Source organism: Heptranchias perlo, chromosome 28, assembly GCF_035084215.1.
Source record: "Heptranchias perlo isolate sHepPer1 chromosome 28, sHepPer1.hap1, whole genome shotgun sequence".
NCBI classification, from domain to species: Eukaryota; Metazoa; Chordata; class Chondrichthyes; order Hexanchiformes; family Hexanchidae; genus Heptranchias; species Heptranchias perlo.
Window position 1 is genome coordinate 38,947,963 of NC_090352.1, and position 25,819 is coordinate 38,973,781.

Consider the following 25,819-nt stretch of genomic DNA (forward strand, 5'->3'; position numbering starts at 1 on the left):
TATTTATCCAATTCATGTGATTAAACCTCCAGGAATACGTCCAACCAGAGTTGGCAACCCTACAAAGGATGTCGACTTGACAGTGGGGTGAAACAGCGCCAGATACAAGAATTAAAAGACATGAAATCATTTTTTTAAAGGATTTATTATTAATATTTCTGACAGTTATATATAGATACATTAGGAAGGGACGAAACAAACCAGACAAAGAATAAACTAAAAGCCGACCTCACTCTGTTATAAAGTGTTGTTTACGGTATTCACATAGAATCATTTCCCTACACAGACATCCCCCACAACCTCGCCACTTGTGCTCCGGCCTGGTTAGAAATGGTTGATGGAGATGGAGTTCCTCAGATTCATACACTGCACCTCGTCGATATACAGGGAGTTGGACTTGATTTCAATCTCCTCCTCTAAAGCCAACTGATTCCGGCGCAGGCCTCTCAGTTCCGCCTCAGCCTGTGACAGAGTCTCCCGCAGCCTGCACAGCAAAAACTGTCAGTGTCTGACTCACACTCACACCATGGTGTTCCAAAACAATCAGTGAAAGACTCCCTCCCAGCACAACATGCCAATGCTAGGAATTAAACAGGGATCCTATTTTTCATCAGCACGGGTTAGATACAGAGTAAAGCTCCCTCTACACTGTCCCATCAAACACTCCCAGGGCAGGTACAGCACGGGTTAGATACAGAGTAAAGCTCCCTCTACGCTGTCCCATCAAACACTCCCAGGGCAGGTACAGCACGGGTTAGATACAGAGTAAAGCTCCCTCTACACTGTCCCATCAAACACTCCCGGGGCAGGTACAGCACAGGTTAGATACAGAGTAAAGCTCCCTCTACGCTGTCCCATCAAACACTCCCGGGGCAGGTACAGCATGGGTTAGATACAGAGTAAAGCTCCCTCTACACTGTCCCATCAAACACTCCCAGGGCAGGTACAGCACGGGTTAGATACAGAGTAAAGCCCCTCTACACTGTCGCATCAAACACTCCCGGGGCAGGTACAGCACGGGTTAGATACAGAGTAAAGCTCCCTCTACACTGTCGCATCAAACACTCCCAGGGCAGGTACAGGGTTAGATACAGAGTAAAGCTCCCTCTACACTGTCCCATCAAACACTCCCAGGGCAGGTACAGCACGGGTTAGATACAGAGTAAAGCTCCCTCTACAAAATTTGATTTGCTGCAGCAGCCCTCTCTGTGATCTCTCTCAAAAGTTGATAACTTGTTGGACTGTGGGCAAAAGCTGTGGATGAACTGGTCCCAAAGTCACGACACTTTCTATCCTTACAGTCCGCAGAGAGGAGACTTTCATCCCCTCAGTCTGTGCGGTATTAAAACCTGCTTTGGAGCAGTGCTAACTCCTGGTGTCATTCAGGCCTCACCCCAAACAGGAGGCCTGGATATGGGAACAGAGGGAAATGAACAGACTGCAAAACGGTTCACGACCAACTGTCCCCAAATGGGCCGTGCCTTTCACATTCCACTGCTGCTTCTCCAGTGTGGAGGGGGGGGGGGGGTCGGAGGGTTTGCTCTCAGTCTGCATCTGATGCCCACTCCTGCCCCTCCCGCCTCCCCCACCAGCTCTGTAACTCACCTGTCTACATTATCGGTAATCTCCTTCACCTCGCTGACCAGTCGATACTGCGCCGGGTCTCGAACCAGCTCCACGTTCGGTCGTTTAGTCCGCGTGTCCAGGCGGGTCTGAGCCACCTTCATGGGTCCCTCCTTGTCAATGATGGTCTTTTTCAGCAGGTCGATGTTCTTTTCCTGCGATGAAATCTCGTCCAGCACCTGAGGGAGGTGAAAACTCCATAAACACGAGAAAAGAGTACGGAACCGGGCAGCTAAATACTGTAAAATCACTCACAGCATCATTGGATATATATTAATGACCTGGACTTAGGTTTAGAGGGTATAATTTCAAAGTTTGCAGATGACACAAAACTCAGAAATGTAGCAAACAATGCGGAGGATAGTAACAGACTTCAGGAGAAATGTAAGGAATCTTACAACACCAGGTTATAGTCCAACAGTTTTATTTGAAAATCACAAGCTTTGAGGCTTTCTCCTTCGTCCTTTGATGGGACAGTGTAGAGGGAGCTTTATCTCCTCCTGGCGAAGGAGAAAGCCTCCAAAAGCTTGTGATTTTCAAATAAAACTGTTGGACTATAACCTGGTGTTGTAAGATTCCTTACATTTGTCCACCCCAGTCCATCACCGGCATCTCCACATCAAGACTTCAGGAGGACAGAGACAGACTGGTGAAATGGGCAGACACATGGCAGATGGAATTTAACACAGAGAAGTGTGAAGTGATACATTTTGGTGGGAAGAATGAGGAGAGGCAAAATAAACTAAATGGTACAATTTTAAAGGGGGTGCAGGAACAGAGAGACCTGGGGGTATATGTACACAAATCTTTGAAGGTGGCAGGATACGTTAAAAAGGCTGTTTTTTAAAAAAGTATATGGGATCCTGGGCTTTATTAATAGAGGCATAGATTACAAAAGCAAAGACGTTATGCTAAACCTTTATAAAACATTTGTTAGGCCCCAGCTGGAGTATTTTGTACAATTTTGGGCACCACACTTTAGGAAGGATGTCAAGGCCTTGGAGAAGGTGCAGAGGAGATTTACTAGAATGGTTCCAGGGATGAGGGACTTCAGTTATGAGGAGAGACTGGAGAAGCTGGGGTTGTTCTCCTTAGAGCAGAGGAGGTTAAGGGGAGATTTAATAGAGGTGTTCAAAATTATGAGGGGTTTTAACAGAGTAAATAAGGAGAAACTGTTTCCACTGGCAGGAGGGTCGATAACCAGAGGGGAAGATGAAGAGATTTTTTTACGCAGCGAGTTGTGATGATCTGGAATGCGCTGCCTGAAAGGGCGGTGGAAGCAGATTCAATAATAACTTTCAAAAGGGAATTCAATAAATACTTGAAGGGGAAAAAATTGCCAGGGCCATGGGGAAAGAGCAGGAGGGTGGGATTAATTGGATAGCTCTTTCAAAGAGCCGGCACAGGCACGATGGGCCGAAAGGCCGCCTCCTGTGCTGCATCATTCTATGATCATAGGAATCGCTAGATGATAAAAGACCAAGGTCCATCTAGTTCACCATCTACCATCCTGGTAATCGCAGGATACAACAATAATGGGAATTGTTGACTGATCAGAGCAATCAATCTCCATCAATGAGTCTCCAACAGACCCAGACATGAGGTGAGGAAAACCCCCAGTGATGGAGAGATTTGGGAACCACAGGTCCAAAGTCACCTGTTCCCCCCCGAGCCTGTTACACTCACCACACGTCCTGGCTCAAATTATCATCAGTTACATAGAAACAGGCCATTCGGCCCAACCAGTCTGTGCTGGCATTTACCATCCTCGCGAGCAAATAGTTCTAATCATATTTAACTGCCCTGTTCCCATGCTGCATGAGATGGATAACAACAACAAAACAACATGCATTTATATAGCGCCTTCAACATCGTAAAAATGTCTCGAGGTGCTTCACAGGAGCGATAATCAAACAAAATTGACACATAAAGATATTAGGACAGGTGAACAAAAGCTTGGTCAAAGAGGTAAGTTTAAAGGAACGACTTAAAGGAGGAGAGAGAGGCGGAGAGGTTGAGGGAGGGAATTCCAGAGCTTAGGGCCCAGGCAGCTGAAGGCACGGCCGCCAATGGTGGAACGATGAAAATCAGGGATGCCAGAATTAGAGGACCACAGAGATCTCGGAGGGTTGTAGGGCTGGAGGAGGTTACAGAGATAGGGAGGGGCGAGGCCATGGAGGGATTTGAATGGGACGAGAATTTTATAATCGAGGCATTGCCGGATCGGGAGCCAATGTAGGTCAGCGAGCTCAGGGGGTGATGGGTGAACGGGACTTGGTGCAAGTTAGGATACGGGCAGCAGAGTTTTGGATGAGCTCAAGTTTACGGAGGGTGGAAGATGGGAGGCCGGCCAGGAGAGCGTTGGAATAGTCGAGTCTGGAGGTAACAAAGGCACGGATGAGGGTTTCAGCAGCAGATGGGCTGAGGCAGGGGCGGAGACGGGCGATGTTACGGAGGTGGAAGTAGGCGGTCTTGGTGATGGAGGGGATATGGGGTACCACTGAATACAATGGGGTTGCTTTGACGGGTGTTTCCATGGCAGTGACAGAGACAGCGTGGGCACCTACCCTGTTGAGATGCGTTTCCAGTTTGCATTTTGCGTCTTTTGTTTCCTGAATGCGGAATTTAAAGGCACGATTCACGGCCTCCACCTGTCGCAGCATGTCATCCGTGGTTTCCGACAAGATGCCATCGATCAGGGACCGTAAAGCTGTTGAATTATTCTTCTGTTTGTCGGCTTTCACAATATTAGTGTTGGAAAAATCTTGCCACTCCTGGGGACTGACAGAGCTGTAAAAACAGAACAAAGATAGCAAGAGATAGAACATAGGAGCAGGAAGGGGCCATTCAGCCCCTCGAGCCTGTTACGCCAGAACAGAAAGAGGCCATTCAGCCCCTTGAGCCTGTTACATAGGAACAGGAGGAGGCCGTTCAGCCCATCGAGCCTGTTACATAGGAACAGGAGGAGGCCGTTCAGTCCATCGAGCCTGTTACATAGGAACAGGAGGAGGCCGTTCAGTCCATCGAGCCTGTTACATAGGAACAGGAGGAGGCCGTTCAGCCCCTCGAGCCTGTTACATCGGAACAGGAGTGGACCATTCTGCCCTCGACCCTGTTCCGCCATTCAATTAGATCATGGCTGATCTGTATCTTAACTCCATTTACCCGCCTTTGCTCCATATCTCGATGCCCTTACCCAACAAAAATCTATCGATCTCAGTCTTAAAAGCTCCAATTGACCCCCAGTATCCACAGCTTTTTGGGGAAGAGAGTTCCAGATTTCCACTCCCTTTGTGTGAAAAAGTGCTTCCTGATTTCACTCCGGAATGGCCTGGCTCTAATGGTAAGCTTGTGCCCCCTTGTTCTGGACTCCCCCTCTACCCCTCCTTTCCTGAAAAGGCTGATATGATGGGGTGCTGCCCCATGATTGCTGAACGCCCTCCAGTACCTCCCCAGGTGTCTATTCTTCATGTGTAAGCCCGAACAGTGATTATTGGCAGGCTATTCAACTATAAATGGCATCATAGCCAAGTAAGATCCTGTGCCCAGCCAATGCCTGCACTCCCTCACTTTCCAGCAGAAGTCACTTGACAGTGATCAGGAGCAGGCTTATTTCCCCTTCTCTTACCCAGGGACACTGAGCTCAATTGCAGCCCCCCCCCCAAAAAAAAACCCCTCTCCCACTACTAAAATCAACTAGCTCAGCACAAAACGGCCAATCAAAACTGGGGCCATAAATGGAACTTTTGATGTAAAACTGTGCTCACACTGGATAGCCATCCCTGAGGTCCTGGACGGCCATCCCTGAGGTCCTGGACGGCCATCCCTGAGGTCCTGGACGGCCATCCCTGAGGTCCTGGACGGCCATCCCTGAGGTCCTGGACGGCCATCCCTGAGGTCCTGGTATCAGCCAGTCATTTGACAGTGGACATAAGGAAGGAAAGGGAGAGAGAACTTTCATTTATATAGCGCCTTTCACGTCCTCATTTCACAGCCAGTGAAGTACGACTGAAGTGCATTCACAATTGTTATGTAGTCAATTTGTGCACAGCAAGGTCCTACAAACAGCAATGAGATGAATGATAATCTGTTAAAGACACTATCAGCATTAATGAGACCAATACAATCAGAGACTGAATCCCCAGAAACAGCAGTATTTCAACAATTGGATTAAAAATGAAATATTGGAGTCCTAAATGGTTCATTGTTATGTAGTGAGTACTGGGGCATAGAGATCAGGAACGCCCCAGTTTAATGCCTAGTCTGTACTGAGTTATAGAATGATACAGCACAGAAGGAGGCCATTCGGCCCATCGTGCCTGTGTCGGCTCTTTGAAAGAGCTATCCAATTAGTCCCACTTCCCCCTACTCTTTCCCCAGCAAACTTTTCCTTTTCAAGTATTTATTTATCCAATTCCCCTTTTGAAAGTTATTATTGCATCTGCTTCCACCGCCCTTTCAGGCAGCGCATTCCAGATCAGAACAACTCGTTGAGTAAAAATAATTCTGCTCATCTCCCCCCTCTGGTTCTTTTGCCAATTACCTTAAATCTGTGTCCTCAGGTTACTGACCCTCCCGCCACTGGAAGCAGTTTCTCCCGAGCTACTCTATCAAAACCCCTTCATGATCCTGAAGTTAAATCTCCCACCATCCTCGACTGCCAGGAACGAGGTTGTCACGGAAATGGGGCCAATTTTTAAAGTTGCCTCTTTCTCCCGCCAGACCCACTGACCCCCATCTCCAACTGCTATTTCCACCCCCCTTCCCCATTCCCCCTACCCCCTCCTCCGTGGGGTCCACTGGTTCAGGCGTCTGCCCACTTTGTTAAAAATGCTTGACTCTGGGAATTCTGACAGGGTCAGGTAGGAGTCAGATGCTGAGGAAATCTTGTTCCACCAAAAGAATGACTTGCATTTCTATAGTGCTTTCTACGACCATGTCCCAAAGCGCTTTACAGCCAATGAAGTACTTTTTGAAGTGTAGTCTCTGTTGCAATGTAGTAAACGCACAGCAAGATCCCACAAACAGCAATGTGATAAACGACCAGATAATCCGTTTTAGATGTTGGTTGAGGGATAAATATTGGCCCTGGTTACAGCGATGGAACGAGATCACAGAACTTCAGCCCCATAGTTGCTCCCCTTCTCTCTCCCCACGCCACGCACCAGACCTGGCTCTCAGAGTGGGCAGGAGATTGGCTCCATGCTTCTTACCAATGCCACTTGAAAGCCTTCGGCTGGGCCAAGTAGAGGACAACAGCTTCGGACCAACTGCCCCCTGGAGAAACACCCTGAACTCCACAGGGCAACAAGCCAAGTCCTACCTCTGTGCCTTGCCAATGGGCTAGTGTGCTTGACTGGGAGTGAAGATCTGGTAATAGCAGGTGGTTACCCCTCCATAGGACGTCCAGCCTGGTATCCCGCCCTATGCCAGGAGGAGTCATGCCTGCTTTATATTAGAGAGCTGGCATGGATGGCAGCTCCAGCTTAACATAAATAAGGCCTCAGTACTGCCGTTGAGGGAGAGCCAGTGTTTGGTGCCGCTATTCCTGGCCCTGCAGGCAGTTGTTTCTGCACTGGTGCTGTGGAATGCTGCCCTCAGTGTCAATGGGATGGGTTCCACAGCACTGCGATCTCCTGCACACGACAACACTGGTTCAAATACAAGTCATCTTACAGGAACACAGCTGTTAGTCTCTCCATCTCCAACCCCCCTCATTAACACCCGCTTATTTCTCATGGACCACACTCACTTTCCCTCGATCCTGACCACATTGGGTGAGTAGTCGATGTTTGGGGAATTGTTGGTCAGGTTGGCAGTGAATTTGTCCAGTTTCAGTGCAGTAAACTTGTCTTTGAGGTCCTTCTCCAAGTAAAATTTAGCGGAACGATTTAACCTGGGGTTTGATCACAAGAGAATTTGACATAATTTTTTTCAAGATCTTACACATGAGTAAAGACTTGCATTTATATATCACCTTTCACGACCTCAAGATGTCCCAAAGCACTTCACAGTCAATGAAGTACTTTTGAAGTGTAGACACTGTTGTAAAGTAGGAAACACGGCAGCCAATTTACGCACAGCAAGATCCCACAAACAGCAATGTGATAATGACCAGATAATCTGTTTTAGTGATGCTAGTTGAGGGATAAATATTGACCAGGACACTGGGGAGAACTCCCCTGCTCTTCTTCAAAATAATTGCCGTGGGACCTTTTATGTCCACCTGAGACGACAGACAGGGCTTCAGTTTAACGTCTCATCCGAAAGACGGCACCTCCGACAGTGCAGCACTCCCTCAGTACTGCACTGGGAGTGTCGGTCTGGATTATGCGTTCAGATCTCTGGAGTGGGACGCGAACCCACGACCTCCTGACTCAGAGGCGAGAGTGTGACCCACTGAGCCATGGCTGGCACCTTTAAAATGTTTTTTTGGGACAAAACTTTTTGGTTCCACCAGACAAGCCATCAGGACCCCTATGAAAATCTAAATGGCTGCAGGCAGGCTTCCCAGACTGGCAGTTTGGGTTTGTCACACCGTCTGCCACTCACTGAACTCGACCGTGTGCGCACGGGACGATCCCAATTGCAGGCCGGACAGGTACATATCGAGTATCTGAGGTTCACCTACCTGATCTGCTCATCAGTTTGATCGATGGTGCGTTTCAGCAGAGCCATGACACCCTGGATAACCTCGACCTCCTTGAGAAGTTCCCTCTCCACCTCATCGTGTACCAGGTCAATCCCAACTCGCTTCTCTCTGGAAAATGACCAAACAAAACACACAGCTCTTTGGGAAAGTGGAAAGTTCAAGGGAATCCAGCTCTGCATTTAACCCACCCTATAAAAGACCCAAGATTTCATGCATACTATCCCTGACCCGGGATCTAACCCGCACTATCCCTGACCCGGGATCTAACCTGCACTATCCCTGACCCGGGATCTAACCCACACTATCCCTGACCCGGGATCTAACCCGCACTATCCCTGACCCGGGATCTAACCCGCACTATCCCTGACCCGGGATCTAACCCACACAATCCCTGACCCAGGATCTAACCCGCACTATCCCTGACCCGGGATCTAACCCGCACTATCCCTGACCCGGGATCTAACCCGTACTATCCCTGACCCAGGATCTAACCCGCACTATCCCTGACCCGGGATCTAACCCGTACTATCCCTGACCCGGGATCTAACCCGTACTATCCCTGACCCGGGATCTAACCCGTACTATCCCTGACCCGGGATCTAACCCGCACTATCCCTGACCCGGGATCTAACCCGCACTATCCCTGACCCGGGATCTAACCCGCACTATCCCTGACCCGGGATCTAACCCGCACTATCCCTGACCTAGAGTTTCCGGTGTGAGATCAATTTCCCGTCCCAATTAACCGATCGCTGTCCATGTCCCGTTCACAGTGTATGTGCTCTGCCCAGTGGTTAAATGGTGCAGAACCTCACTGATCCAGGAAAGCAGTGGGTTCAGTCCCTGCTCTCTGCTGAGTCAGTTGGTGTGGAGTTAGGCTGTGTGGCAGTAGGGGGTCCACGATCTTGTCCCAGACCACCCCTCTCCACAGGTAATAGAGGGGCGGGGGAAAAATCAGCTAAGGGGGGACCATACCCCAATGCTGGGTCAGGAGAGGGGGGGACCGTACCCCAATGCTGGGTCAGGAGAGGGGGGACCGTACCCCAATACTGGGTCAGGAGAGGAGGGGGCGAACCCCAATACTGGGTCAGGAGAGGGGGGCCGTACCCCAATGCTGGGTCAGGAGAGGAGGGGGCATACCCCAATACTGGGTCAGGAGAGGGGGCCGTACCCCAATACTGGGTCAGCGGAGGGGGCCGTACCCCAATACTGGGTCAGCGGAGGGGGCCGTACCCCAATACTGGGTCAGCGGAGGGGGCCGTACCCCAATACTGGGTCAGCAGAGGGGGCCGTACCCCAATACTGGGTCAGCAGAGGGGGCGTACCCCAATATTGGGTCAGCAGAGGGGGCGTACCCCAATGCTGGGTCAGGAGAGGGGGGACCGTACCCCAATGCTGGGTCAGGAGAGGGGGGACCGTACCCCAATGCTGGGTCAGGAGAGGGGGGACCGTACCCCAATGCTGGGTCAGGAGAGGGGGGACCGTACCCCAATGCTGGGTCAGGAGAGGGGGGACCGTACCCCAATGCTGGGTCAGGAGAGGGGGGACCGTACCCCAATGCTGGGTCAGGAGAGGGGGGACCGTACCCCAATGCTGGGTCAGGAGAGGGGGGACCGTACCCCAATGCTGGGTCAGGAGAGGAGGGGGCGAACCCCAATACTGGGTCAGCAGAGGGGGGCCGTACCCCAATGCTGGGTCAGGAGAGGAGGGGGCGTACCCCAATACTGGGTCAGGAGAGGGGGCCGTACCCCAATACTGGGTCAGGAGAGGGGGCCGTACCCCAATACTGGGTCAGCAGAGGGGGCCGTACCCCAATATTGGGTCAGCAGAGGGGGCCGTACCCCAATACTGGGTCAGCAGAGGGGGCCGTACCCCAATACTGGGTCAGCAGAGGGGGCGTTCCCCAATACTGGGTCAGGAGAGGGGGCGTACCCCAATGCTGGGTCAGGAGAGGAGGGGGCCGTACCCCAATGCTGGGTTAGGAGAGGCGGGGCCGTACCCCAATGCTGGGTCAGGAGAGGAGGGGGGGAAGGGAACAGCACAAGTTTGTCTTTTATCCTCCAGATCAGCTCACTATTTCCAGGCTCCAGGTCCCGTTCGAGCCCTACGCCCCCTTCTAACCCAGTCACTAAATACATCCTCCGATTCTCCAGCTGGCTGCTGATCACCTGGGGAGTCCTTACCGATTAAGGAGACAGTTCTGTGCGATGCAGAGAGGGGCCTGGCATGCGTCCAGAGCCTTTTCCAAACGCGTCTTTTGGGCCAGCAGGAGTTCTGTCTCGTCCGAGAGCTCGGCGAGCTTGGTGTCGAGCTCTTTCTTCCAGTAGGTGAGCTCCTCGATCCTCTGATCTACAACATCAACATGTGCATTTATATAGCGCCTTTAACATGGTAAAACATCCCAAGGTGCTTCACAGGAGCGATTATCAAACAAAATTTGACACCGAGCCACATAAGGAGATATTAGGACAGGTGACCAAAAGCTCGGTCAAAGAGGTAGGTTTAAAGGAGCGTCTTAAAGGAGGAGAGAGAGGCGGAGAGGTTTAGGGAGGGAATTCCAGAGCTTAGGGCCCAGACAGCTGAAGGCACGGCCGCCAATGGTGGGGTGAAGGAAATTGGTGAACGCACAAGAGGCCAGAATTGGAGGAGCGCAGAGATCTCGGAGGGTTGTAGGGCTGGAGGAGGTTACAGAGATAGGGAGGGGGCGAGGCCACGGAGGGATTTGCAAACAAGGATGAGAATTTTAAAATCGAGGCGTTCCCGGACCGGGAGCCAAAGTAGGTCAGCGAGCACAGGGGGTGATGGGTGAACGGGACAAATTGGATGAAGACACAGGAGATTTTTAGTCTCAGGCAAGACAAAATGCTCAGATGAACTGGCAGAGCCCTGTGCTTCCTTTAACTCAATCCCACACAGATTAGTGATAAAATTGGTGCTGCTCCCCAACACTGGCATTCAGCATCAAATAGACCTCAGAGGGGAAAAGGTCGAGGTAACAATGTTGAGGAATGAAAGACGGTTCCATGTTGCACACGGCAACAGTGCAGAGGGTCCCACATCACGATGTGACGCAGAGCTCCCTCCCTCTGCACTGATCAATCAAGCAACCCTCAACACATTGGTATGGTAGTACAGTGTTTAGGGGGTGCGGTGTGGTGTTTAGGGGGTGCGGTGTGGTGTTTAGGGGGTGCGGTGGTGTGGTGTTTAGGGGGTGCGGTGGTGTGGTGTTTAGGGGGTGCGGCGGTGTGGTGTTTAGGGGGTGCGGCGGTGTGGTGTTTAGGGGGTGCGGCGGTGTGGTGTTTAGGGGGTGCGGTGTGGTGTTTAGGGGGTGCGGTGGTGTGGTGTTTAGGGGGTGCGGTGGTGTGGTGTTTAGGGGGTGCGGTGGTGTGGTGTTTAGGGGGTGCGGCGGTGTGGTGTTTAGGGGGTGCGGCGGTGTGGTGTTTAGGGGGTGCGGCGGTGTGGTGTTTAGGGGGTGCGGTGTGGTGTTTAGGGGGTGCGGTGGTGTGGTGTTTAGGGGGTGCGGTGGTGTGGTGTTTAGGGGGTGCGGTGGTGTGGTGTTTAGGGGGTGCGGCGGTGTGGTGTTTAGGGGGTGCGGTGTGGTGTTTAGGGGGTGCGGTGTGGTGTTTAGGGGGTGCGGTGTGGTGTTTAGGGGGTGCGGTGGTGTGGTGTTTAGGGGGTGCGGTGGTGTGGTGTTTAGGGGGTGCGGTGGTGTGGTGTTTAGGGGGTGCGGTGTGGTGTTTAGGGGGTGCGGTGTGGTGTTTAGGGGGTGCGGTGGTGTGGTGTTTAGGGGGTGCGGTGGTGTGGTGTTTAGGGGGTGCGGTGGTGTGGTGTTTAGGGGGTGCGGTGGTGTGGTGTTTAGGGGGTGCGGTGGTGTGGTGTTTAGGGGGTGCGGTGTGGTGTTTAGGGGGTGCGGTGGTGTGGTGTTTAGGGGGTGCGGTGGTGTGGTGTTTAGGGGGTGCGGTGTGGTGTTTAGGGGGTGCGGTGGTGTGGTGTTTAGGGGGTGCGGTGGTGTGGTGTTTAGGGGGTGCGGTGGTGTGGTGTTTAGGGGGTGCGGTGGTGTGGTGTTTAGGGGGTGCGGTGGTGTGGTGTTTAGGGGGTGCGGTGGTGTGGTGTTTAGGGGGTGCGGTGGTGTGGTGTTTAGGGGGTGCGGTGGTGTGGTGTTTAGGGGGTGCGGTGGTGTGGTGTTTAGGGGGTGCGGTGGTGTGGTGTTTAGGGGGTGCGGTGGTGTGGTGTTTAGGGGGTGCGGTGGTGTGGTGTTTAGGGGGTGCGGTGGTGTGGTGTTTAGGGGGTGCGGTGGTGTGGTGTTTAGGGGGTGCGGTGGTGTGGTGTTTAGGGGGTGCGGTGGTGTGGTGTTTAGGGGGTGCGGTGGTGTGGTGTTTAGGGGGTGCGGTGTGGTGTTTAGGGGGTGCGGTGTGGTGTTTAGGGGGTGCGGCGGTGTGGTGTTTAGGGGGTGCGGTGTGGTGTTTAGGGGGTGCGGTGTGGTGTTTAGGGGGTGCGGTGGTGTGGTGTTTAGGGGGTGCGGTGGTGTGGTGTTTAGGGGGTGCGGTGGTGTGGTGTTTAGGGGGTGCGGTGGTGTGGTGTTTAGGGGGTGCGGTGGTGTGGTGTTTAGGGGGTGCGGTGGTGTGGTGTTTAGGGGGTGCGGTGGTGTGGTGTTTAGGGGGTGCGGTGGTGTGGTGTTTAGGGGGTGCGGTGGTGTGGTGTTTAGGGGGTGCGGTGGTGTGGTGTTTAGGGGGTGCGGTGGTGTGGTGTTTAGGGGGTGCGGTGGTGTGGTGTTTAGGGGGTGCGGTGGTGTGGTGTTTAGGGGGTGCGGTGGTGTGGTGTTTAGGGGGTGCGGTGGTGTGGTGTTTAGGGGGTGCGGTGGTGTGGTGTTTAGGGGGTGCGGTGGTGTGGTGTTTCGGGGGTGCGGTGGTGTGGTGTTTCGGGGGTGCGGTGGTGTGGTGTTTAGGGGGTGCGGTGGTGTGGTGTTTAGGGGGTGCGGTGTGGTGTTTAGGGGGTGCGGTGGTGTGGTGTTTAGGGGGTGCGGTGGTGTGGTGTTTAGGGGGTGCGGTGTGGTGTTTAGGGGGTGCGGTGGTGTGGTGTTTAGGGGGTGCGGTGGTGTGGTGTTTAGGGGGTGCGGTGGTGTGGTGTTTAGGGGGTGCGGTGTGGTGTTTAGGGGGTGCGGTGGTGTGGTGTTTAGGGGGTGCGGTGGTGTGGTGTTTAGGGGGTGCGGTGGTGTGGTGTTTAGGGGGTGCGGTGGTGTGGTGTTTAGGGGGTGCGGTGTGGTGTTTAGGGGGTGCGGTGTGGTGTTTAGGGGGTGCGGTGTGGTGTTTAGGGGGTGCGGTGTGGTGTTTAGGGGGTGCGGTGTGGTGTTTAGGGGGTGCGGTGGTGTGGTGTTTAGGAGGTGCGGTGGTGTGTTTAGGGGGTGCGGTGGTGTGGTGTTTAGGGGGTGCGGTGTGGTGTTTAGGGGGTGCGGTGGTGTGGTGTTTAGGGGGTGCGGTGTGGTGTTTAGGGGGTGCGGTGTGGTGTTTAGGGGGTGCGGTGTGGTGTTTAGGGGGTGCGGTGTGGTGTTTAGGGGGTGCGGTGTGGTGTTTAGGGGGTGCGGTGTGGTGTTTAGGGGGTGCGGTGTGGTGTTTAGGGGGTGCGGTGTGGTGTTTAGGGGGTGCGGTGGTGTGGTGTTTAGGGGGTGCGGTGGTGTGGTGTTTAGGGGGTGCGGTGGTGTGGTGTTTAGGGGGTGCGGTGGTGTGGTGTTTAGGGGGTGCGGCGGTGTGGTGTTTAGGGGGTGCGGTGGTGTGGTGTTTAGTGGGTGCGGTGGTGTGGTGTTTAGGGGGTGCGGTGGTGTGGTGTTTAGGGGGTGCGGTGGTGTGGTGTTTAGGGGGTGCGGCGGTGTGGTGTTTAGGGGGTGCGGTGTGGTGTTTAGGGGGTGCGGCGGTGTGGTGTTTAGGGGGTGCGGCGGTGTGGTGTTTAGGGGGTGCGGTGGTGTGGTGTTTAGGGGGTGCGGTGGTGTGGTGTTTAGGGGGTGCGGTGGTGTGGTGTTTAGGGGGTGCGGTGGTGTGGTGTTTAGGGGGTGCGGTGGTGTGGTGTTTAGGGGGTGCGGTGTGGTGTTTAGGGGGTGCGGTGGTGTGTTTAGGGGGTGCGGTGTGGTGTTTAGGGGGTGCGGTGGTGTAGTGGTCATGTTACTGGACTAATAATCCAGAGAATATGATTTCAAATCCCACTGTGGGCAGTTTGAGAATTTTGAATTGTGTTAAAATAATTTGGGAATAAAAATCTGGTCTCAGTAAAAGTGACCGTGAAGCTGTCGGATTGTCGTAAAAATCTCAACTGGTTCACTGATGACCTTTAGGGAAGGAAACCTGCCGTCCTGACCCGGTCTGGGCCTGTATGTGACTCCAGTCCAACACCAACGTAGTTGACTCTTAACTGCCCTCTGGAGAGGCCTTAATGGGCAATAATGGGCAATACGATTGAAGATACAGGTGGACTGTTTGTGTCCGCGGACCATTACCCGAACACAGGTCAGTGCATTAAGGAGAGAACGTACAGGATGCATCGTTATTAAAGCAGTGACTGGAATAGAATTGAGATTTTTACCGAGCTTTTTGTTGACATCTCGTTGGGTTTTCCTCGTGGTATTCTCAATCTCCTCCACCAGCCTCTCACTCTCCGCGACCATTCGCTCTGATCGCGATCGCTGTACCTCTGCATTGTTGTAACGGCTCTTGTTAGAGAAGCTCCATTCTTGGGGCAGGAACTTGGTTCGTGCCTGGACGAGTTTGGCCATACCACGTAGCAGGTGCTGAAAACACACGATTCACTCTCTTTCTTATTTATTCATAAATAACCTTTCTTTATGCTCATTAATTTCCCTCCTTTTTTGAAGGGGTGGGAGGGAGGAGTATGAACCTTTTGTTAAGAAGAACAACAACTTTCATTTAACGTAGGAAAACCTCCCAAGGAGCTTCACAGGAGCGATTATCAAACAAAAATTGACACCGAGCCACATAAGGAGATATTAGGACAGGTGACCAAAAGCTTGGTCAAAGAGGTAGGTTTTAAGCAGCGTCCTAAACGAGGAGAGAGAGGTTTAGTGAGGGAATTCCAGAGCTTAGGGCCCAGGGAGCTGAAGGCACGGCTGCCAATGGTGGAGCGATTAAAATCGGGGGATGCGCAAGAGGCCAGAATTGGAGGAGGTCTCGGAGGGTTGTGCAGCTGGAGGAGGTTATAGAGATAGGGAGGGGCGAAGCCATGGAGGGATTTGAACATGAGGATGTGAATTTTAAAATTGAGGCATTAGTGGACTGGGAGCCAATGTAGGTCAGCGAGCACAGGGATGATGGATGAACTGGACTTGATGCGAGATAGAACATGGAATGAGAAAAAGCCATTCATAAGGGATATGGGGATCGGGCGGGAAAGTAGAGTTGAGGTAGAAGATCAGCTATGATCTTATTGAATGGCACAGCAGGCTCGAGGGGCTGAGTGGCCTACTCCTGCTCCTATTTCTTCTGTTCTTATGTTCACTCCATTGAGTTTCTATAGTTATATAAAAAGAAAAAGGGTGGCTAAGGCAAACGTAGGTCCCTTAAAGGATGAGACCGGGAAATTAATGGTGGGAAACATGGAGATGGCAAAAATGCTGAACAAATATTTTGTTTCAGTCTTTACAGTAGAGGACACTAAGAATATCCCAACACTGAACAAACAGGGGGCTCTAGAGGGGGAGGAGCTAAATACGATTAAAATCACTAAGGAATTGGTACTCAGTAAATTAATGGGACTCAAGGCGGATAAATCCCCTGGACCTGATGGCTTACATCCCAGGGTCTTGAGGGAAGTGACAGTAGGGATTGTGGATGATTTGGTAATAATTTTCCAAAATTCTCTGGACTCGGCAAAGGTCCCGGCAGATTGGAAAACTGCTAATGTAACACCGTTATTTAAAAAGGGTAGTAGGCAGAAGGCTGGAAATTATAGGCCAGTTAGCCTAACATCTGTGGTGGGTAAAATTTTGGAGTCTATTATTAAGGAGACAGTAGCGGAACATTTGGATAAACATAATTGAATAGGACAAAGTCAGCATGGCTTTATGAAGGGGAAGTCATGTCTGACAAATTTGCTTGAGTTCTTTGAGGACATAATGTACAGGGTGGATAAAGGGGAACCAGTGGACGTAGTGTATTTAGACTTCCAGAAGGCATTCGACAAGGTGCCACATAAAAGATTATTGCTCAAGATAAAGAATCACTGGATTGGGGGTAATATTCTGGCATTGGTGGAGGATTGGTTATTTTCCCAAAGGTAGGGGAGTCTATAACGAGGGGGCATAGATTTAAGGTGAGAGGGGAGAGATACAAAAGGGTCCAGAGGGGCAATTTTTTCACTCAAAGGGTGGTGAGTGTCTGGAACGAGCTGCCAGAGGCAGTAGTAGAGGCGGGTACAATTTTATCTTTTAAAAAGCATTTGGACAGTTACATGGGTAAGATGGGTATAGAGGGATATGGGCCAAGTGCAGGCAATTGGGACTAGCTTAGTGGTATAAACTGGGCGACATGGACATGTTGGGCCAAAGGGCCTGTTTCCATGTTGTAACTTCTATGATTCTATGATTCTATGATTCTATAACAGGAAGCAGAGAGTTGGGATAAATGGTTCATTCTCGGACTGGCAACCAGTAGCCAGTGGTGTTCCGCAGGGGTCGGTGCTGGGTCCCCAACTCTTTACAATCTATATTAACGATTTGGAGGAGGGGACCGAGTGTAACATATCAAAGTTTGCAGATGATACAAAGATGGGAAGGAAAGTAGAGAGTGAGGAGGACATAAAAAACCTACAAGGGGATATAGACAGGCTGGGTGAGTGGGCGGAGATTTGGCAGATGCAATACAATATTGGAAAATGTGAGGTTATGCACTTTGGCAGGAAAAATCAGAGAGCAAGTTATTATCTTAATGGCGAGAAACTGGAAAGTACTGCAGTACAAAGGGATCTGGGGGTCCTAGTGCAAGAAAATCAAAAAGCTAGTATGCAGGTGCAGCAGGTGATCAAGAAGGCCAACGGAATGTTGGCTTTTATTGCTAGGGGGATAGAATATAAAAACAGGGAGGTATTGCTGCAGTTATATAAGGTATTGGTGAGACCGCACCTGGAATACTGCATACAGTTTTGGTGTCCATACTTAAGAAAAGACATACTTGCTCTCGAGGCAGTACAAAGAAGCTTCACTCGGTTAATCCCGGGGATGAGGGGGTGGACATATGAGGAGAGGTTGAGTAGATTGGGACTCTACTCATTGGAGTTCAGAAGAATGAGAGGCGATCTTATTGAAACATATAAGATTGTGAAGGGGCTTGATCGGGTGGATGCGGTAAGGATGTTCCCAAGGATGGGTGAAACTAGAACTAGGGGGCATAATCTTAGAATAAGGGGCTGCTCTTTCAAAACTGAGATGAGGAGAAACTTCTTCACTCAGAGGGTGGTAGGTCTGTGGAATTTGCTGCCCCAGGAAGCTGTGGAAGCTACATCATTAAATAAATTTAAAACAGAAATAGACAGTTTCCTAGAAGTAAAGGGAATTAGGGGTTACGGGTAGCGGGCAGGAAATTGGACATGAATTTAAATTTGAGGTTAGGATCAGATCAGTCATGATCTTATTGAATGGTGGAGCAGGCTCGAGGGGCCGATTGACCTACTCCTGCTCCTATTTCTTATGTTCTTATGTTCTTATAAGTTCCACTCCTCCCACAACCCATATACACTCCAACCCAGTGGCGATTGGTGACCTTTTTCACATGTTCCCACAAACTCCTAGGTGAGGCAATGCCACACCTGACAAACCGTCTCTGCTCTCCCCTATCATGGACCCTCCCCACCCATTTAATCTCCTCCCACAGCCCGTGTACACTCTCCCCTATCATGGACTCTCCCCACCCATTTAATCTCCTCCCACAGCCCGTGTACACTCTCCCCTATCATGGACTCTCCCCACCCATTTAATCTCCTCCCACAGCCCGTTTAATCTCCTCAGGGAAAGCTCTGTATAAATGTCCCCCCCCCCAATCCCTAAAGGGAATCGTGCAAAACTCCAGAATATTCATCCACCCACACATCTCTACTAATGATCCCTGGCCTGCAGACAACAGGCAGACGTACTCACACCCTGACCCGAGGCTCCTGACTCCTAACTCAGGGAATCACTGGGATGTATCGTCCTCGTGCAGCTGGTCTGACCGGAGTGGCAGAGAGTCAAAGACTCGATCCTCTGACTGGCACTCAGTCGTGGGCAGGGCACTGTTCTGTCGGGAGCTCACCAAATAAGGCTCATTTCTACTTTGCAACTTGTAAGTTCATTCCAAGCTGAAACCCAATAGCCACCTTTGTTTAAATATTCATGAATATTGTCAGTTAGCATTCTGAGTATATAATAGTATTTTAAAGGTATAATTTGATGCTTCTCTTATATTTGATAAGGAGGCAGGCCAGAGAGCGCTCCTGTATAAATCCAATAGGGAATTCAGGAGAAACTTCTTTACCCAGAGAGTGGTGAGAATGTGGAACTCGCTCCCACAAGGAGTAGTTGAGGTAAATAGTGTAGATACATTTAAGGGGAAGCTGGATAAACACATGAGGGAGAAAGGGATAGAAGGATATGAAGAGGGGTGGGAGGAGGCTCGTGTGGAGGTGAGGTGAGAGTGACTGCCCTTGACATCAAGGCAGCATTTGACCGAGTGTGGCACCAAGGAGCCCCAGTAAAATTGAAGTCAATGGGAATCAGGGGGAAAACTCTCCAGTGGCTGGAGTCATACCTAGCACAAAGGAAGATGGTAGTGGTTGTTGGAGGCCAATCATCTCAGCCCCAGGGCATTGCTGCAGGACTTCCTCAGGGCAGTGTCCTTGGCCCAACCATCTTCAGCTGCTTCATCAATGACCTTCCCTCCATCATAAGGTCAGAAATGGGGATGTTCGCTGATGACTGCACAGTGTTCAGTTCCATTCGCAACCCCTCAGATAATGAAGCAGTCCGAGCCCGCATGCAGCAAGACCTGGACAACATCCAGGCTTGGGCTCATAAGTGGCAAGTAACATTCGCGCCAGATAAGTGCCAGGCAATGACCATCTCCAACAAGAGAGAGTCTAACCACCTCCCCTTGACATTCAACGGCATTACCATCGCCGAATCCCCCACCATCAACATCCTTGGGGTCACCATTGACCAGAAACTTAACTGGACCAGCCATATAAATACTGTGGCTACGAGAGCAGGTCAGAGGCTGGGTATTCTGCGGCGAGTGACTCACCTCCTGACTCCCCAAAGCCTTTCCACCATCTACAAGGCACAAGTCAGGAGTGTGATGGAATACTCTCCACTTGCCTGGATGAGTGCAGCTCCAACAACACTCAAGAAGCTCGACACCATCCAGGACAAAGCAGCCCGCTTGATTGGCACCCCATCCACCACCCTAAACATTCACTCCCTTCACCACCGGCGCACTGTGGCTGCAGTGTGCACCATCCACAGGATGCACTGCAGCAACTCGCCAAGGCTTCTTCGACAGCACCTCCCAAACCCGCGACCTCTACCACCGAGAAGGACAAGGGCAGCAGGCGCATGGGAACAACTCCACCTGCACGTTCCCCTCCAAGTCACACACCATCCCGACTTGGAAATATATCGTTGTTCCTTCATTGTCGCTGGGTCAAAATCCTGGAACTCCCTTCCTAACAGCACTGTGGGAGAACCGTCACCACACGGACTGCAGCGGTTCAAGAAGGCGGCTCACCACCACCTTCTCAAGGGCAATTAGGGATGGGCAATAAATGCCGGCCTTGCCAGCGACGCCCACATCCCGTGAACGAATTAAAAAAAACAGCGGAATGGACCTGTTCGGCTGAATGGCCTATTTCCGTGCTTAAGAGCATAAGAAATAGGAGCAGGTGGAGGCCATTCGGCCCCTCAAACCTGCTCCACCATTCAATCAGATCATGGATGATCTTCAACCTCAACTCCACTTTCCCGCCCGATCCCCATATCCCTTGATTCCCTTAGAGTCCAAAAATTTATCTTGAATATATTCAACAACTCAACATCCACAGCCCTCTGGGGTAGAGAATTCCAAAGATTCACAACCCTCTGAGTGAAGAAATTCCTCCTCATCTCAGTCTTAAATGTCTGACCCTTTATCCTGAGACTATGCCCCCTAGTTCTAGACTCTCCAGCCAGGGGAAACAGCCTCTCAGCATCTACCCTGTCAAGCCCCCTCAGAATCTTATATGTTTCAATGAGATCACCTCTCATTCTTCTAAACTCCAGAGAGTATAGGCCCATTCTACTCAATCTCTCCTCATAGGACAACCCTCTCATCCCAGGAATCAATCCAGTGAACCTTTGTTGCACCGCCTCTAAGGCGAGTATATCCTTCCTTAGATAAGGAGACCAAAACTGTACACAGTACTTCAGCTGAGGTCTCAGCAAAGCCCTGTACAATTGCAGCAAGACTTCTTTACTCTTGTACTCCAACCCCCTTGCAATAAAGGCCAACATACCATTTGCTTTCCTAATTGCTCGCTGCACCTGCATGCTAATTTTTTGTGTTTCTTGTACCAGGATACCAACATTTAATAGTTTCTCACCATTTAAAAAATATTCTGCTTTTCTATCTTCCTACCAAAGTGAATAACCTCACATTACCCCACATTATACTCTATCTGCCACCTTCTTGCCCATTCACTTAACCTGTCTATATCCCTTTGCAGACTCTTTGTGTCCTCCTCACAGCTTACTTTCCCACCTAGCTTTATATCATCAGCAAACTTGGATACATTACACTCGGTCCCTTCATCCAAGTCATTAATATAGATTGTAAATAGCTGAGGCCCAAGCACTGATCCTTGCGGCACCCCACTAGTTACAGCCTGACAACCCTGAGAATGACCCGTTTATCCCTACTCTCTTTTCTGTCCATTAACCAATCCTCTATCCATGCTAATATGTTACCCCCAACCTCAACAGTGGCAAATGGAATTTAACCCGGAAAAGTGCGAGGTGATGCACTTTGGAGGGACTAACAAGGCAAGGGAATACACAATGAATGGGAGGACCCTAAGCAAGACAGAGGGTCAGGGGGATCTTGGTGTGCAAGTTCACAGATCCCTGAAGGCGGCGGAACAGGTAGATAAGGTGGTAAAGAAGGCATATGGGATACTTGCCTTTATTAGCCGAGGCATAGAATATAAGAGCAAGGAGGTTATGATGGAGCTGTATAAAACACTGGTTAGGCCACAGCTGGAGTACTGTGTGCAGTTCTGGTCGCCACACTACAGGAAGGATGTGATCGCTTTGGAGAGGGTGCAGAGGAGATTCACCAGGATGTTACCAGGGCTGGAGCGCTTCAGCTATGAAGAGAGACTGGGAAGATTGGGTTTGTTTTCCTTGGAGCAGAGGAGGCTGAGGGGGGACATGATTGAGGTGTACAAAATTATGAGGGGCACAGATAGGATGGATACTAAGGAGCTTTTTCCCTTCATTGAGGGTTCTATAACAAGGGGACATAGATTCAAGGTAAAAGGCGGGAGGTTTAGAGGGGATTTGAGAAAGAACTTTTTCACCCAGAGGGTGGTTGGAGTCTGGAACTCACTGCCTGAAAGGGTTGTGGAGGCAGGAACCCTCACAACATTCAAGAAGCATTTGGATGAGCACTTGAAATGCCATAGCATACAAGGCTACGGACCAAATGCTGGAATATGGGATTAGAGTAGACAGGGCTGATGGCCGACGCGGACACGATGGGCCGAAGGGCCTCTATCCGTGCTGTATAACTCTATGACTCTATGACTCATGACCCTAATCTTGCGTAATAACCTTTTATGTGGCACCTTATTGAATGCCATTTGAAAATCCAAATTTACGACATCCACTGGTTCCCCTTTATCTAATCTGCTGGTTACATCCTCAAAAAGCTCTAATAAATTTCCCTTTTCATAATGTGATAGAATTTCACATTGAGTTTGAGAGTTTGCGGAGCAGGCTCGAGGGGCCGATTGGCCTACTCCTGCTCCTATTTCTTATGTTCTTATGTGATGTACTTAAGTCTGAAACCAGAGTCTTAAACTTAAATAAAACCAATTATATAGGTATGAGGGGCAAGTTGGCTAAGGTAGATTGGGAAATTAAATTAAAGGATATGACAGTTCAAAAGCAATGGCAAACATGTAAAGAAATATTTCAATATTCTCAACAAATATACATTCCTTTGAGAAATGCAGACACTTACTACAGATGAGGTTGCTCTGGATCTCGCTGGTCTCCACAAATTCCCACATGCTGCATTTACAACACACCACCTGCCCTGTCATCGCTTGTCAAACCAGAATTTATTTACTTTATTAGAGTTTTTAATCTCTCGCTATTCTTAGTTTTATTAACTAATTAATTCATGTAATTTAAGTTATTGATTTAAGCTCTTAGTTAAACCCCTGCCCTAACTTAGAGAGAAAAATATAGTAATACTCACCAAACGTATTACATAGGTGCTATTACACACATGCTGTACATTCTATGTAATTCTATGTATAACCCATTGGCGTCAGTGCAGATATCCAATTGCACTGGAGCCTCCATCACCAACCATAATGAAGGGGAGCCTCCTGGAACAATGGCAATTTGCAGATAATCCAGTCTTTCCAAAATGTTGGCCTTATGTGTGCAACAGCTACACACTCAGCACGGGAATGAAAACAAGTACAATAGAAATAAGATCAACTGAATTGAATCTTTCTTGGGCTGCGAGGTTAGCTTACGTCAGAGAGGAGGAGATTTTTGTTCGCGGGGCTGTGCGATGAGGCATCTTGGACTGAGCGTTGACCCACGAAAGTTCTACCGAATAATTGTGAAGTTGGATAATTGGAATTGGGATCATGGAATGTTATTCTGCAGTTTTCAGTTGTAATAAACACAGTAAGACCCCAATAGCGAGTGAGGCACCCTCCACCCAGGTATCTTCAAAAACAGTATCAGCTCTCTAACTGCAATTAATAAATGGTTTCCAAACTGATCTACACTGTGTGAAAGGGGATTGATTATTGGCCTCTGGGGTCAAAGGTATACGGCAGTCCCCGGGGTCAGAGGTTTGCTGCAGTCCCCGGGGTCAGGGGCAGCCACTGGGGTCAGGGTCAGTCCTCGGGGTCAGGGGATAGCACCCGGGGTCAGGGGATAGCACCCGGGGTCAGGGGATAGCACCTGGGGTCAGGGGATAGCTCCTGGGGTCAGGGGATAGCCCTCAGGGTCAGTCCCCAGGGTTGGGGTCAGTCCCCAGGGTCACTCCCCAGGGTCGGGGTCAGTGCCCAGGGTCAGTCCCCGGGGTCGGGGTCAGTGCCCGGGGTTGGGGTCAGTCCCCGGGGTCAGTGCCCAGGGTCAGGGTCAGTCCCCAGGGTTGAGGTCAGTCCCGGGGGGTCAGGGTCAGTCCCGGGGGTCGGGGTCAGTGCCCAGGGTCAGTCCGGGGGGGTCGGGGTCAGTCCCCGGGGGTCAGGGTCAGTCCCCGCGGTCAGTGCCCGGGGGGTCAGGGTCAGCCCCCAGGGTCGGGGTCAGTGCCCGGGGGGTTGGGGTCAGCCCCCAGGGTCGGGTCAGTGCCCGGGGGGGTCGGGGTCAGCCCCCAGGATCGGGGTCAGTCCCCGGGGGGTCGGGGTCAGTGCCCAGGGTCAGTCCCCAGGGTTAGGGTCAGTGCCCGGGGTCAGTCCCCGGGGGGTCGGGGTCAGTCCCTGGGGGGTCGGGGGGGTCGGGGTCAGTGCCCAGGGTCGGTCCCCAGGGTTAGGGTCAGTCCCCGGGGTCAGTGCCCGGGGCGGGGGGGGGGGTCGGGGTCAGTGCCCAGGGTCAGCCCCCGGGGGGTCAGGGCCAGCCCCAGGGTCGGGGTCAGTGCCCGGGGTGGGGGGTCGGGGTCAGTCCCCGGGGGGTCAGGGTCAGCCCCCAGGGTCGGGGTCAGTGCCCAGGGTCAGTCCCCGGGGGGTCGGGGTCAGTGCCCGGGGGGTCGGGGTCAGTGCCCGGGGGGTCGGGGTCAGTGCCCAGGGTCAGTCCCCGGGGTCAGGGTCAGTCCCCGGGGGGTCGGAGTCAGCCCCCAGGGTCGGGGTCAGTGCCCGGGGGGTCGGGGTCAGTCCCCGGGGGGTCGGGGTCAGTCCCCGGGGGGTCAGTGCCAGCCCCAGGGTCGGGGTCAGTGCCCGGGGGGTCAGTGCCAGCCCCAGGGTCGGGGTCAGTGCCCGGGGGGGTCGGGGTCAGTCCTCGAGGGGTCGGAGTCAGCCCCCAGGGTCGGGGTCAGTGCCCGGGGGGGGTCGGGGTCAGTCCTCGAGGGGTCGGAGTCAGTGCCCGGGGGGTCGGGGTCAGTGCCCGGGGGGGGGTCGGGGTCAGTCCTCGAGGGGTCGGAGTCAGCCCCCAGGGTCGGGGTCAGCCCCCAGGGTCGGGGTGCGGCCCCCGGGGGGAGAGGAGCGCGGCTCGGCGCGGTGACACTTGCCTGGATTCCCGCGCCGCCGCTCGCTTTACCCGCTCGCCGGACTCGCGCAGCCGCGGATGTCGCCGTATCAACAGAGCCGTCGCCTAGCGACCGTATCCAACGCCGCAACCGCCGCCTAGGTAACGGGGGAGGGGGCGGGGCCGAGCCTTGGGTTGGAGCAACGACAGTGGGCGGGGCGCACTATCAGCCAATAGAGCGGAGGGGGTGGGGCTCGATCAATGAATGAGATGGCGGGAAAATTGAATCACTCTTAAAGGGACAGGCTCCCTGTTTGGGCAAAACTTTTATTTCCCCCTTGTGTTTGTTGAATTCCCTGGCTCCATAGGATTGCAGCAACACTCAGCTTCTTTTTGGAGTTTGACTGGGAATTAGGGTTGCCAACTCTGCTTGGGGGCATTCCTGGAGGTTTGATCACGTGATGTGACCGCATAACGTCTGACCACGTGATATTCGACCAAGTGACACCTGCAAATGTTGCATTTGCCATATAAAGGTTGGGTCTCCTGTCGAGTAGTTTCGCACCAGCAGCTGTTGTTCTGAGAACCAGGAGGGGAAGAGGGCCGAGAAAAGGGGAAACCAAAGATGGGAGGAATTTTGATTCCACCAGTAACTCATAGTAACTCACTGAAATTGCACCGATTACTAATAGTAATACTGGTAATACTGAGATTCCCCTTATAACCAATAACTCACTGATAGTCTATATGTAACTGGTAGCAATGGGTATAATGCCCATTATAATGGGTATAATCCGACCTGTAATTATAGTAATCCTGAAACCTGTTGATATTCACTCCTGCAATGCACAAACCGCAGTCAGGCTCCCCAGTCGATGCCACTTTTAACTCCCCCCCCATCTCCCTAACTCCATGGACTCACCTTATGTGTCAAGGTGACAACACTGAATGGGGAGCCTCAGTCAGAGCCGATCTGCACTTGGCCTTCACACACCAAAACCGGCCGGCACAGACTGACCTGAACCAAACCGAGAGATTGCAAAAAGGGCAGCGAGCTCAGTGTTTGGGGCACTTCTCACAGGACACATTATCCTAAACTCAGCTCAGCACCAATA

At 51.8% G+C, this 25,819-nt stretch overlaps 1 protein-coding gene across 2 annotated transcripts; it reads right to left on the reverse strand.

Annotated features, from left to right (window-relative positions):
- Window positions 1-147: 147 nt before the first annotated feature.
- On the reverse strand, window positions 148-24,806 carry tekt1 (tektin 1). Of its 2 annotated transcripts, none has more exons than XM_067967955.1 (8): window positions 24,748-24,806; window positions 14,846-15,050; window positions 10,459-10,624; window positions 8,255-8,383; window positions 7,376-7,519; window positions 4,191-4,413; window positions 1,606-1,802; window positions 148-484 (listed from the first exon to the last, which is right to left on the reverse strand). In XM_067967955.1, exons 2-8 carry the CDS (start codon window positions 15,033-15,035, stop codon window positions 325-327), a joined length of 1,209 nt encoding a protein of 402 aa, XP_067824056.1. In that variant the 5' UTR covers window positions 15,036-15,050; window positions 24,748-24,806; the 3' UTR covers window positions 148-324. The 2 variants fall into 2 exon arrangements, with proteins under 2 accessions (XP_067824056.1, XP_067824057.1); XM_067967956.1 differs by lacking the exon at window positions 24,748-24,806 and adding an exon at window positions 23,048-23,958.
- Between the last annotated feature and the right edge of the window lie 1,013 nt (window positions 24,807-25,819).